This window comes from Gekko japonicus, unplaced genomic scaffold, assembly GCF_001447785.1.
Source record: "Gekko japonicus isolate JY-2015 unplaced genomic scaffold, Gekko_japonicus_V1.1 scaffold1327, whole genome shotgun sequence".
Classification (NCBI taxonomy): Eukaryota; Metazoa; Chordata; class Lepidosauria; order Squamata; family Gekkonidae; genus Gekko; species Gekko japonicus.
This window is the reverse complement of record NW_015160879.1, coordinates 303,982-318,686: the sequence shown is the minus strand read 5'-3', so window position 1 is coordinate 318,686 and position 14,705 is coordinate 303,982. Positions and strand designations below refer to the sequence as shown.

Sequence of the window (14,705 nt, the reverse complement as noted above, 5' to 3'; positions counted from 1 at the left end):
AGCCCGCTTGCGGGGAGGGCGGGGTATAAATTAAATAATTAAAATGTAAAAATATACTATTTATTGTGGACTGGTATCTAGACATGGCAGCTATTCTTTGGTGCACCATTAAACCCTAACACTTTGGTATTTGTTTAGTTGGGGGGGAAATACTTGTAAAATGCTTGTCACTGCTGCCCACTGTGGATAGGAACCATCTTGTAACCAGGCCTGTAGCTACAGTGGGGCATTTTTGGGCCTGGCCCCACGACTTCCTGCCAAGGCCCCACGAGTTTCCCTCCAGCCCAGGCCTCCAACTCTCTGAGCCTCCTGGAGGACTCCCCCAGCTGCCGGTGCCCCTTCCCCAATTGGGGCTTGCTCGAAGCAATTTCCCCGCCTGCCAGCAGCCCTGCCAGCTCCTTCCTGGCCTGGCATTTGGGGGAGGGGAGGGGATGTGGTTCCTGAGCTGGCAGGCCGACTGTGCTCACTTGGGGTGGATGGCAGCTCTCAGAGCAGGTGAGCACACTGGCATGCTCTTCCACCGCCTTGCCTTACCACCTGCCTGCCTTCCCGGGGTGGGGGGGAGAGGGTTAATTTAAGTAGCTTTAATTTCATCAACTTGGTGTCTCCTAAGAAATTTAAATGCCCCCTGAAAAAGGAAATCCTGGCTGCTCTTAACTGAAGTTAGAATGAAGTGATGCTTCTAGCACCACCCTTTGGATAACGGTTGCATGGCAGGCATATCTATCAGTACAATTACAACTTTAGTCTGTTGGTTTAAATCATTTTAGTGCATATCATACTTTCCCACTGTTTTCCAGTACTGTATATTTTGATACATTTTATAATTAATTTTAATTTTTAAAAACTCCACTACATGCATTGAAGCATTAACAACAAGCATCAACAAATCAGCAGCCAGCACCTCCATTAAGAGTGCAGTCCTAAAGGTCTACTGGCAGTGCGATCCTAAGAGCACTTTACAGGCAGCAAGCCCCATTGAATATACCTGAACAGGATTCTGAGTAGAACTGCTTAGGATTGCTCTTTCAGAATAAGCCTCCTGTTGTATGTTTTATGTTTGTTAGTGGTAGTTATGCGTTGTTTGTTTTCATGTATGTTTGTAGTGTATAATGAAAAGAAAAAATAATAAAAGTGTACCTACGGGCACTTTTTAATATATATATATATATAAAGAATCCTATGCAGATCTATTAAATGGGGCTTACTCCCAGTAAATGGGGCTTACTCCCAGATTGCTCTGTTCTTATTGTACACTACAAATCAATAATCAGTACCTTCCATATGTATTATTAATAATTTGAATATCCTGTAACCATAGGAAATGTATTGAATTATGGTGCTCCAGTTCAGCCTTTTATGATCAAGAAAGCATGAATTTAAGTCAGTGCACCCAGGCAAATTGTGAACTGGGAGTACAAATCATGCAACGCAATTTCTCCCTCAATGGTGCATCACAGTTATGATACTTAGAGGGGGGAAAATAAGAAACCAACCCTTTGGCTTAATTATTCACATTGTTTGGTTCTGTTGAATTTAGTGGTCCACCCTCCAAAAAGTAAGTCTGAGTGAGCGTATGTTCATGAAAAAGAAAAATCCACATTCATTTATTCTATTTCTGCACTTTGACTTTACAGAGAACAGAGAAGTTGTTAGAAACTATTGATCAGCTGAACCTGGAGTTTAGCAAGAGGGCTGCTCCATTCAACAACTGGATGGAAGGTGCCATGGAAGACTTACAAGACATGTTTATTGTTCATAGCATAGAAGAGATCCAGGTAAGACCAGCTGATGATTCTTGCTTTGTGAACCTAAGATAGTGCAGATGCTTCTTTTTGACTGTGACCAGGCCCTATTAGAGATCCATTGAGGCCCAGGTCACTTTTGAGGCTCCTGGCCGTAACAAATGTTTTTAAATTACAACACACAATACATATAAAAGCAAGTTACAAAACTTATCAAATGCCAAAAGAATTAACAAATGTCTAAATCTGAAGCCCCTTTGGCTCTTCCGCCCTGTAATTGACCCTGATTGTGAAGAGAAAGTCCCACGCCACTAAGGTAGCGCTATAAAGGCTTGTTTCAAGAGTTGCTTGTTTTTATTCCTCTCTTAAAGACACATCAGGGAAAAACATCTCCTGTATTCAGTCTGATACGTATATCTTCAGAACTTTGCAGAGGGGCCCGGCTAGGGTTGCGAACCTCCTGGTGTGGCCTGGCAGTCTCCCAGAATTCCAACTGATCTTCATCTTACAGAGATCAGTTCCCTGCTCTGTGACATCATGTCCCTGCTGACCTCCCTCCCCTCTCCAAACCCCACCCTCCCCAGGAGGTTCCTCCCAGTTTCCCCGTCCCAGAGTTGGCAGCCCTAGGGCCAGCGAAAGCCAGTGTAGTTTAATAGCTAGTGGGAGGCCAAAGTTCAAATTGGGTTCAGCTCAATATTTTAATTCTCTTATTTAAATATTTATACTCTGTTTCCTCCAATGCTAAGCATCATATTCGTTGCTCATTCTTATTGCCCATCCACAAGGAGTGAATCCTGGCTGAATTGAGAGCCGTTTTCAAATCCGTCACTATAGCATTTCTGAAGTTTGGTGGGGCTTACATTCAAAAAGTGAAGAATGCTTTGGTAGCCTCTCTTAAACACTGAAAATATCAACAAGTGCCTCGCTGCCCTGGCATAATCTTTAGTGTTGGGCATGTGCTGTATTGGTGCGTGTCATTATCTCTGCATTGTCTGTCAGCATGGACTGTGAGATCACTATGATCTAATCAGGAAGTGGGCATGTGACCTGTCGCTGAGCCCTTTGAGTCTGAGAACATGTTGTGTCCCCTTCTTGGGGATTGTGTTAAAATGTCCATACCTTATTCCTGGGTATTTGTCTGGAAATCATGAATTAATTCCAATAATGGGTATCTTCTCCTTGGTTTCTAATTGCCTGTACTACGCCCAGCACCTGCCTTTTCTCTGCTCTTTTCCACATGTAGCTCCCCTGGTTTGGTGGGGCTTGCATTCAGAAAGTGAAGAATGCTTTGGTAGCCTCTCTTAAACACTGAAAATATCAACAAGTGCCTCGCTGCCCTGGAATAATCTTTAGCGTTGGGCATGTGCTGTATTGGTGCGTGTCATTACCTCTGCATTGTCAGCATGGACTGTGAGATCACTGTGATCTAATCAGCAAGTGGGCATGTGACCTGTCACTGAGCCCTTTGAGTCTGAGAACTTGTTGTGTCCCCTTCTTGGGGATTATGTTAAAATGTTCATACCTTGTTCCTGGGTATTTGTCTGGGAATCATGAATTAATTCCAATAATGGGTATCTTCTCCTTGGTTTCTAATTGCCTGTACTACGCCCAGCACCTGCCTTTTCTCTGCTCTTTTCCACATGTAGCTCCCCTACTCCCAGTTCAAAACATGCATTGCCCCTCCACTCGAAATCACCCCCCAAAAGCATCTTACCTTGTTTTTTTAAAAGCTACCAATGGAGTATGGTCATACCCATGTAATATTAGCCTTTCTTCCCTCTCTGTTTAAATATGTACCTTCTTTTATCCTGTTTTTAACAGCTGCAGAAGTAACAGTGATATGATGCTCTTTTGCTGATTATACGGAGCCTTCCAGCAACGCAGGCTTCAATACATTTGCACCCATATTCCTCTAGGGGAGAGGAAATGAATATTCAGCAAAATATAGGAAATGATAAAACTATATATACACCTTAATCCCCTTGCTCCCCATTTCTGATTTCAGAGTCTGATCACTGCTCATGAACAATTTAAAGCCACTTTACCTGAGGCAGATGGTGAAAGGCAAGCTATAGTATCTATCCATAATGAAGTGGAGAAAGTGATTCAGAGCTACAGCCTCCGAATAAGTGCCAGCAATCCCTACAGCACTGTCACACTGGATGAGATACGTACCAAATGGGAGAAGGTACTGTAAGCAAAAGCAGCAGAAAGATTTACTGGTTTATGATAATGCACATGTGGAAGAAAAACAGGCCCTTCCCCAGAAGTGGAACAATGGATTTTTATCCTTGGTGATATATTTTGGCAACCCCAATCCAGTACTAGTAACATGAGATCCTGTCTTAAATACTGCTGTGATATTGGGGTTAGTAAAATGCATGTATGTGGATGATATAGCTATGCTGCTTTGTACAAAACAGGACTGCATTCATGTTCCAGTGCAGACTTTGCACAAGGATGGGGGGGTGGGGAGATGACTAGCTGGCTAACAATATTTTAGTCCAGTGGCACCAGGACCAACAAAGTTTTATTCAAGGTATAAGCTTTCATGTCCATGCACACTTCTTCAGACATAATGAAATGGAAATTACCAGTCCATACATATAGGTAGAGGGTGAGCAGTACATTAGCATACAACATAATGAAGATGTTTAACAGATTCAAGGACCAAACAGGAACAACAAGCTTAGCTTAGTTTATACGGTTCCCATTTGTTTGGGTTTAATTCTGGGGGAAAACATAGTGAAGGAAATAAATGTGTCAAAATTGGAGATTGATGTATGGACCAGTAATTTCCATTTCACTGTATCTGAAGAAGTGCGTGTGTGCAATATCTTGAATAAAACTTTGTTGGTCTTAAAGGTGCCACTGGACTCAAACCTTGTTCTGCTGCTTCAGACCAACATGGTTACCCACCTGAATCTGGCTAACAATATGTATTTTATACATTTCAGGTAAAGGTTTCTGGGGGGTAGTGTGGCAGGAGCTGTGTTTTAGTTCCCAGCCTGTAAGACTGTGGTACTGCCAGTCACATGAGCATTATTATTGGCTCCATTTGCTATTTTGTATGGTATAGCTGACCACAGGGTGGCTGGAGAAGCAATTCTCTTCTCTGATCTCTCGTAGAAGGCTTTTTCTGTGATTTTGGTAATGTGGGAGTAGCTGGTTCCCTTTTTTGGGCCTGAACAGGAATTTGTAAGGCCTCCTGATTTTGGTAATGTGGGAGTAGCTGGTTCCCTTTTTTGGGCCTGAACAGGAACTTGTAAGGCCTCCTTCAAACTGCTCTAGAGGTGGGCCTTTTTCACATGTTCTGCAGCATCCATGGGAGTGATGGTACCTTTTGTTTAGTGTTATTTGTAATAGTTCAATTTTATACAGGTTGATATTTTGAGTAACGTGATAAATTTTTGGTAAGCTCTTTGTATACCTTATATATATTGTAGTTGGGTGTTTATTTGCCTTAACTCTTATATTGAGCAAGTTTGAATAATATATAAATTTTGACTGTTTGATATTTCTTAATACCATTATATATTTACACCCAGATATTCAAATATAATATTTCAGCTTGGCACAAATGTCGGATACTTATACTTTTAGATCCATTAATGTGCATGGTTTAAACAACTGTATAAAACGTCGGAAAATGACCTCCTTTATATTAAAAGACAAACCAGATGTGATCTTCATGCAAGAGACGCATTTAAAAACACAAATAAAGCCTGTCTTAAACGTTGGTTGGTATGATCAGCAATACCAAGCAGGAGGCTCCTCGAAAGCCAGAGGTGTGGCTATTTTACTGGCTAAGTCGATTCAGTTCATCCTGAAAGATAAATTAGAAGACCCACATGGACGATACTTATTCTTGAAAGGCATGCTGGACCAAGAGCAAATCACCTTGGCATCTGTGTACGCCCCGAACGACTCTCAGGAAAAATTTATAGATGACACCTTGTTGAAACTGGATCAATTCAAAGAAGGTCAGGTGATTGTTGGTGGAGATCTGAATTTGATTATGGATCATCATTTAGATAAATCAGGCAAGACGCAAAAGACCATGCTTCAACACAACAGGTTTTCTAAACTTCGAGAACTTTTAGGAAAATTCCACCTCCTTGACGCTTGGAGAGAGACGCACCCAGGAGAAAGAGACTATACATTTTTCTCCTCCAGACACCACTCATACTCACGCATTGATTACCTGCTAGTATCAGATAACATTTTGCCTAAACTAGCATCTACCTCCATTGGCCCATTTGTTTGGTCTGACCACGCTTATGTGGAATTCCGACTCCAAAAACAGATCAAACACCACTCGCAACGCACATGGAGACTGAACAACTCTCTTTTATTACAAGACGACATAAAAGATGATCTGACGCAGACAATAAATCTTTATTTCAAAGAAAACTCCAACGGTGAGGTTAAAGATCATCTGGTTTGGGACGCATTCAAAGCGGTTCTTCGGGGGAAGTTGATTGCGATTTCCTCTAAACGGAAAAAAGAGAAAGAACGGTTTATCAAAACCACACTGAATCATATTCAAGAATTAGAAACTCTACATAAACGTACTGGTAGCAAGAAAATATTTAAAGACCTTTTGGCACATCGAAAAATATTAGAAGCACATGAAACTACAAAAATACAGAAAAATCTTACTTTTATGAAGCAATTATATTGGCAAAAAAATAACAAAAGCATCAAACTTCTCGCCTGGCGAGTTAAAAACAAACAACGACAACGTAAAATTTTATCAATAAAAACTTCGAAGAACGTTCTGACCACGGATCCAGAGGAAATTAACAAATGCTTCACACTATTTTACGAGAAGCTTTACAGCTCCACTAATCCAAAGGTGGATAAAATCCGAGACTTCTTAAGACAACATCACCTGACAAGAACCTTACAACAGGAACATCGAGATTATTTGGACCTTCCAATCACCAACACTGAAGTTCGAGACGCACTGAAATGCACGAAATCCAACACTGCTCCGGGTACGGATGGCTTCGGCCCTTTATTTTACAAAACGTTTCAAACATCTTTAATTGAACAATTCACAATAACATGCAACCATATAATGTCTACGGGTCTTCTTCCTCCATCTTGGACTGAATCCAAGATCACCACGATTCCTAAAGATGATTCCAATAGAGATTCACCATCCGCATATCGTCCAATTGCTCTACTCAACTGCGACGCGAAACTTTTTGCAAAAATCCTTGCCTCTAGACTTCAGCGTATTCTTCCTAACTACATCGCTGATGACCAAACGGGTTTTATCCCCAACCGCACACTCACGGATAATATCCGTAGAACTCTGAATCTCATAGCACACTCCAACCATCAATCTACGGAATCCCTTCTGCTCTCGATCGACCTTGAAAAGGCCTTTGACAGTTTGGAAACCACCTACCTCAACCAACTTCTACTGGAAATGGAGTTCGGAAATAGGTTTAGATCATCTATCAAAGCTCTCTATGCGGCGCCCACTGCCTGTATCCAAACTAACGATATAATTGGAAAAAGGATCGCCATGCAGCGTGGTACCAGACAAGGCTGTCCCCTGTCGCCGTTATTATTCGCACTAGCAATGGAACCGCTAGCGACCGCCATTAGAGAAAACCCAAAAATTAAAGGTATTCGTATACATGATTCTATACACAAAATCAGTTTATATGCTGACGACGTTGTCCTTTTTTTAACCGAACCGGCAGCTTCTTTAACAGCACTACAGGAACTCTTCAAAGACACGCAAGATCTGTTCGGCTTAAAAGTCAACCTTGGAAAATCTCAAATAATTCCAATCAACATATCGGATGATACAAAACACTCCATTCAATCCAATTTTCCGTATAAATGGAATTACTCCTCCTGGCGATGTCTCAGAATCGATATCCCTACAGATTTACAGGACCTCCTTAAATGCAATCTTCAAGCACTTTTTAAAGACCTCCGAAATAAAATGAAACAGTGGTCTTCGATGCAATTTTCTTGGGCAGATCGGCTTAGTGTCATCAAGAGCATTCTTTTACCAAAATTTTTATTTATACTTCGCTCTCTACCAATACAAATCACGAGAAAGGAACTTTCTAATTGGCAGACGGCCTTTCTACAGTTCTTTTGGAATTACAAAAAACCACGAATTAGCTTTGCAGCCCTAAAAAGACCATCAAAAAAAGGAGGCTTTGATTTCCCGGATCTACTCCTATACTACGAAGCAGTACAACTCTCCTCAATCGTTAAGTTGCTCACCGCAGAAACTCACCCAAGCTGGCAATCTTTGGAAGAACACATATGTGATCAGATACCATTATCGGATCTTATTTGGCAAACGAACGTGGAAAGACATGAAAATGTTCACCTAATATCATTCTTGGAAGCGGCTTTGGAAGTTTGGGACCGCAGACGTCCGGATCTATTATCAAAAAACTCTGTATTATCTTCTTTTTTAAACCAAGACTGGTTCATCCCTGGAAAAGAACCGAAAGCTTTTCAATCTTGGAGACAAGCGGGAATATCTAGATTGATAGACCTTCTTGATAAAGGACTTCCTCTCACGAAAGCTCAAATAGAACAGAAAATTGGCGAAAAAATACCTTGGTTTCGTTATTTACAAGTTCAGCATCTCCTAAGGGAAAAGATTCCATCACATACTCCCAGTAAATCTTTCACAGACTTCGAAAAATTGATCATTTACAAAACAGATAATATTAAAGGCTTAATTTCTAAAATCTATAAAATCCTTGTCAACACCACAAAACAGACAGCTTTAAAATCCCAAACTCATTGGGCAAAAGATTGCCAAAATAGGATTCAACAGGATCAATGGCCAGACATATGGTCATCACCAAACCTGTCTTCCAAAACCTTCAACATCAAATTAACTTCCTTCAAGACTCTACACCGATGTTATCTGACCCCTGTACGTCTGTGCAAGATCTATTCCGTTTGTGATGACAAATGCTGGAAAGGCTGTGGACAACCTGCGGACTTTCTTCATTGTTGGTGGACTTGCCCCTTCATCCAACCATTTTGGTCTCTTATCTTGACTCAAATTAAATCCATCGTAGGAATTGACTTACCTGCTCTTCCGGAGACGGTCCTCCTAGACATCCTTCCTGATACCTGTGAAAGAAAAACACAAAGAAATTTAACTTCAATTTTATTAGCTATTGCCAGGATAACAATCGCTCAGAAATGGAAAAGAAGCTCCTCACCTAACCTATATGACTGGCAAAACAACTTGTGGGAACATTTCATTTATGGGAAAACGACTTCTCCTCAATCACAGACTGCTGTTGAAAACTTTCAGGCGATCTGGTTCCCAGTAGTTACGTACTTAGCTAGAAACGAAATCATCCCGAAGAATGAACATCTTAAGGACTTATTACGCTTGGAGCGTTAAAGCACTTTATTGTTATTAATATGTTATTGGTTGTTTTACTGGATTTTATTGGATTTTATGTATGGGCTGTAAGCCGCCCTGAGCCCGCTTGCGGGGAGGGCGGGGTAAAAAATACCTAAATAAATAAATAAATAAATAAATAAATTACGGATGCTTTTTAAACCCTCTCAAAAGACCACCGGGCCGCGGTGGCTCACAAGGTAAGACGCTGAGCCGCAGACCAGAAGGTCTGTAGCTCGGCAGTTCGAGACCCCAGTGCCGTGTGACAGAGTGAGGAGCTCCCGTCTCTGGCCCCAGCTCCTGCCAACCTAGCAGTTCGAAAGCCAGAAATTTCTAGTAGATAAATAGGTACCGCTTCGGTGGGAAGGTAACAGTGCTCTGTGCACCTTGGTGTTTAGTCATGCTGGCCACATGACCATGGAGAAGTCATTGGGCAGTGCTGGCTCTTCGGCTTGGAAACGGAGATGAGCACCGTCCATCCAACTGGTTTTCGAGCAAGGGAAACCTTTACCTTTACTAAAAGCTCACCAGTTGTGCGGGGGTGGTGGCGGCTGCAGTGGGGACTGGGGAAGGGAAAACGTGGAGAAATGCACCATCTGGAAGCCAGCCCACATAGCATTTTCCCTTCTGTAGCCCCATTCCCTTATGACTGCTTTCCCTCTTTCCCATCAGTCAAGATGGAGAGCCACTTTGGTATAGTTGTTAAGAGTGGTAGACTCTAATCTGGGAGAACCGGGTTTGATTCCCCATTCCTCCACATGCAGCCAGCTGGGTGACCTTCAGTAAGTCACAGTTCTCTTAGAGCTGTTTTCTCAAGAGCAGTTCTCTCAGAGCTCTCTCAGCCCCACCTACTTCACAGGGTGTCTGTTGGGGGGAGAGGAAGGGAAGCAGATTGTAAGTCGCTCTGAGACTCCGAGTGAAGGGCGGGGTGTAAATCCAACTTTTCTTCTCCTTCTTCTCTTCCTCCTTCTTCTGCCATTTCTGCTCATTTTGCAGGTAAAACAACTTGTGCCTATACGGGATCAAGCGCTGCAAGAGGAACTGGCTCGCCAGCATACCAACGAACGCCTACGCCGCCAGTTTGCTGCTCAGGCCAATGTCATTGGGCCCTGGATCCAAACCAAGATGGAGGTAAATAAGGACAGTTTTATGGCAGGGTATATAAAATGTCAAAGGCCTTCGTTATTGTACAACTACTTTTCTCAAGCTAATGAACACTTTTGATTTTATACTACCTTTAGTTTTCTTACTTTGCGGTGGCAGAGACCTTTCCGTAGTGTCAATTTCTCTGCCCCTGCACTTCTGTTCATCCATGGCTTCCCTGGTTTCCACAGATGATTTCGCCCTTTCAGGCATAAAAACGCACTTTCACCCCTCTTGCTGTGAGGCATCCGAATCCCCTATTTCCGGGAGGTTTTTGTAATCGCAGCATTGAACCTGCATCAACCTAGTAGGGAAATCTTTCTCATCAGGTGTTTGTCAACCCTAGGTATGCCCTCCCCTCCCCTCCACATTTGCATGTCCCACCCTCCAACCCCATGTTACTGTGGAACAGTTTCTGGCTAATTAGCTTATTGTTTCTATTTCTTTTCTTTGTTTTTTTAATAGTCTGAGGCAATTGCATTATTATGCTATATGTATTGCATTCCAACATTAGTTCTCACTGCAAAAAAATATATTTTTTAAGGATTTCACATTTTACTGTGAAGAACGCTGCAAAAAACAAAGTACTGAAGTAAATCTCTTTTGGGTAGGGGGGATTCACTTATGTACAGTCTTCCCTGAGCATATGCAGGGAGTTGCGGTAAGCAAAGGAAATGCCACAGGAAAGCTCCTATGGTGGAAGTAGTGCTGCAGACTCACAGCATTAAAACAAACTTTCCCGCGGAGCTTCAGAGTGGCAAGGACTTACTGCGGAAACTGTCAGAGTGTTGCAGAGAACAGAAAAGTTCTGCCTGCTGGAGGTCAGAGCAAGGGGCTTGCAATTTAAGTGAAGACAGGGAGGTGGGGAAAAACTGATATAAATGACAAATCCTGGTGATGAAATATTGGAGATAGAGTGGGGACGAGTCATGTGGTAGTATTGGCTGACTTGGTTAGAGAAGAAAGACAAAGGGCTTGGTAGATAAACTGGGGAGGCTATTTCAAGCATAGGGAGAAGCATGACTGAAGGCTCAGAGACAGGATAGGAAAATGAACCAACAATAGGTGAGCTTGTGCAGAATGGAGAGGATATGTTACTGTCAATGGCCTACCTTGTTGTTGGGGGAAATTAGCTATGAGGCAGGGGAAGCCAGAGGGGTACAGGGATCACACACCAATTGTATAACAACATCCAGTACAGTAGGAAGACTCCAGATTTGAAGAGTAAATTGAATAGTTTTTATTGAAGAATTTCCCTAATTACAAGCACCCTAAGCATTCAAAAAGAGCAAGCAATACAGAACTAACAAAGCAGAGGTGATTTATAGCAGATAGAGGGGTCAGTTATGGGGTAATACCACCTGTCCAGACGTGCAGGAGACCATGAAGATGGGATTATGGCCCAAACAAATGTTTGGGGGTAAACTGCCAGTTGGCATCCGTGGCAGACACACAGTCTGAGGCCATGTGTCTTGATGGATATAGACATTGGAATACAATGCAGACCAATGGGAAACCTTGAGAGGCTTGTCCCAGGTGAAGACAAAAGATTGCCTGGACCAATCAGGGGTCCCAGGAGGTGCAGTGTAGGAAGGGGCAAGTCCTAGGAGTGACCAATGAGGCTTCAGAGGGCCTGAGTCTGGATTCACAGTAGCATTGATAGGTTTAGCCAGGTGCTAGGTGGCTAGCTGAATGGATTTGGTGACTACTAATGGTTCTGTCAAGGCAATTGAATCGGTTTCCAAGCTTAGACAAAAGAGTGAAAAAGTAGCATCAGGAAGGATTGCTAAACATTTGAATGTAGGATTGGTTTATCTCAGTATCATGAAGGGTGGAGCAGGAAAGACAGTTGTGGAGACACAGAATTCTCACATAGACATAGGGTCACACAAAAGGGCTAGGTGAAATTCTGGAAACAGAAAGGCTATTCGCTAGGTGGCCTCTGAATAGCCTTAGAAATGCAGATACAATACCTGGGGGAACCCATTGTTTCATATACATACCTTTCTAGGTGGAGGGGGGAGGTTGGAGATGCCTTGGAGGTTGCCTTATTTCCTGAAATGGAGACCCTTTTTGCAGAGCTTTGGCTTGCTCTGTGTTTCAAGCCAGGAGTGCCTTCCTTGGCCTGACTTCTGTGGGTCTCTGGTTCATGTTAGAAGTGGGGTGCCCTGCTATTAGGGTTACCTATGAGTAAGGCAGTGTCTTTGGGCTACAGATTGTAATGCAGTATTTACTCCAATGCAAGGCTAGTTTTTTCCCCCAGGTATGCCATAAAAAGAGGGGGGGGATATCTTACCTTTGCATACAAGTTACAGTTATGCCCAGTAAAATTTGGGGGGGATATAACTTTGTATGACAAACCGCCACCACCCCCGTCAGGGTTGTCTTCCTTTTACGTGAATATAGTAAGTATGACAAGAAATGGAGAGAAGAGAAATGGAGATGCTGATAGTTATTTTACATGGAGCGCTCCATCTGCTATATATAGAGCTGCCATATATTTGGTTGCTTTTTGGAGGAAGCTGATAATAAGGTACATGTAGAGAGCAAGAGTGCCATGCTCCCTGATTCCCTTTGCTTACACACTAAGAGAAGCATCAAGGCAAAGCCTCTCAACAGTAGAGAGGATTTCCTTTTAGCACAGGCAAGTTCAGACTCTGGCTCCCCCTCTTCCTGTCATGTCACTCTGATATCACCTGTGATGCCACATGCATGCCATGCATCTCAGTTGGCTGTTGCTGGTTTCCAGATGTAGGACGTTTGAAGACCATTGTAAAACAAAATTTGAGTCTAGTGGCACCTTTAAGACCAACAAAGTTTTATTCAAAGTGTAAGCTTTTGTGTGCAAAGCACACTTCTTTAGACACATTGGAAGCTTTTGTGTGATAGCTGTATTCAGGCAGGTTGCTTTCTGCAATTATTATTGCTATAACCCTTATTCTGTACATAGATTATTTTTTATTATTTTCTCAAGAAAAAGAAAGGTGGGATACCGAAGGGAAGAAGGGGAGGGGGGAAATATAGATTCATCAAGTTTGTTAAATATTATGAATTGTTACGTACAACAAGTTAGATCAAATGTATGATCAAATATATTACATAATTCAAATACAGAAACAATTAATAAAGCATCGATATTACAGAATTTTGGGTTAGATTCTCTCTTTAAGGAATACATGAAACTCTCCTAAAATTAACAATAATATATTAATGATAAAAGAGAATACATCTTTAACAGTTGAACAGACTTCTATACTAAAAACCTAAATATTGTCTTAATTGTTTGTCTAAATCTGAATTTTATTCTAACTGATTATTTAAATACTAATGAAATACAAAATAAAATATTGAAATTATAATCAATATCTTCATCATCTTCATCATCTTTAATGTGATATTCAAATAATTCCAGAACTAAAAAAGAAAAAAGTTAATTATTCCCATAATATGAGTAATAAGCTTGCCTTTTCTGCCGAAATTCATTCAACGGTCTTTTGTTTATATAACTGGTTAATTTTGCCAATGTTGCATACTCAGCTAGTTTTTCTTCCCAAAATCTCTATTGTAGGACAGTCTTCTGTATTCTATTTCATTGCAAATATTATTCTGGCAGCTGGCGACATATATTAAAGTAGGTCTTGTGAGGTTCTGTCTATATTATCTGGAAGGATTCACAGTAACATAGTCTCTGATTTCATCGGGAATTTAGTTCTTAAAATGTTTTTCTAGTATCTTTTCATCTTGATGCAGTTCCATCACATATGATAAAAGGTGCCATCTTCTTTTTTACATTTCCAGCAATCCCCTTTGTAATTCTTCCCCCCCCAGGTAAATATTTTTATTTTATAACAAAGACAAACAAAAACAAACAATAGTACAACATACAAACATTCAATGGGAGAATCTCCGACTCTCTGAGTTGACTATTAAGTTGTCCATACATCTCTCAATAAAAGTATGTTTCTACATCTTATAATGTTAAATATACCTTTTGCACAGTTTAATATAGATATTCTCATTGCCCTCTATTTTGGTTGTGTTCACGTTTCATTTAATGTATTCTTCAATCCAACTGTAAAGTCTTGACCATGTATTTTTGAAGTTTTCCTCTTTATGTCCTTTCAAAATTAGAGTTAATTTGTCCATTTCAGCAGTTTCAAGTATTTTGTTTATTATTTCTTCTTTGGCAGGTATCTCCTTTCTTTTCCAATATTTAGCATATAATATTCTAGCAGTTGTAACTACATGTACGATAAGATAAGAATCTTGCTTTTTACAATTTTCTGGAAGTATATTCAATAAAAACAATTCTGGTACAAAGGGTATATTATTTTTTTAAAAAAAATTGTAATATTTCATGTATCCAAGCCTAAAACATTTTACTTTTCTCATAAGTCCACCACATA

General features: G+C 41.1%; 1 protein-coding gene across 1 annotated transcript in view; it reads left to right on the top strand.

The window, feature by feature from the left end:
• The window catches only part of ACTN2 (actinin alpha 2), a 78,720-nt gene that overhangs the window by 48,453 nt on the left and 15,562 nt on the right, over positions 1–14,705 (top strand). Inside the window, exons 14-16 of the mRNA XM_015422938.1 lie at positions 1,638–1,778; positions 3,751–3,933; positions 10,153–10,287. Coding sequence (XP_015278424.1) covers positions 1,638–1,778; positions 3,751–3,933; positions 10,153–10,287 — 459 coding nt within the window. The remainder of the gene's footprint in view (positions 1–1,637; positions 1,779–3,750; positions 3,934–10,152; positions 10,288–14,705) is intronic.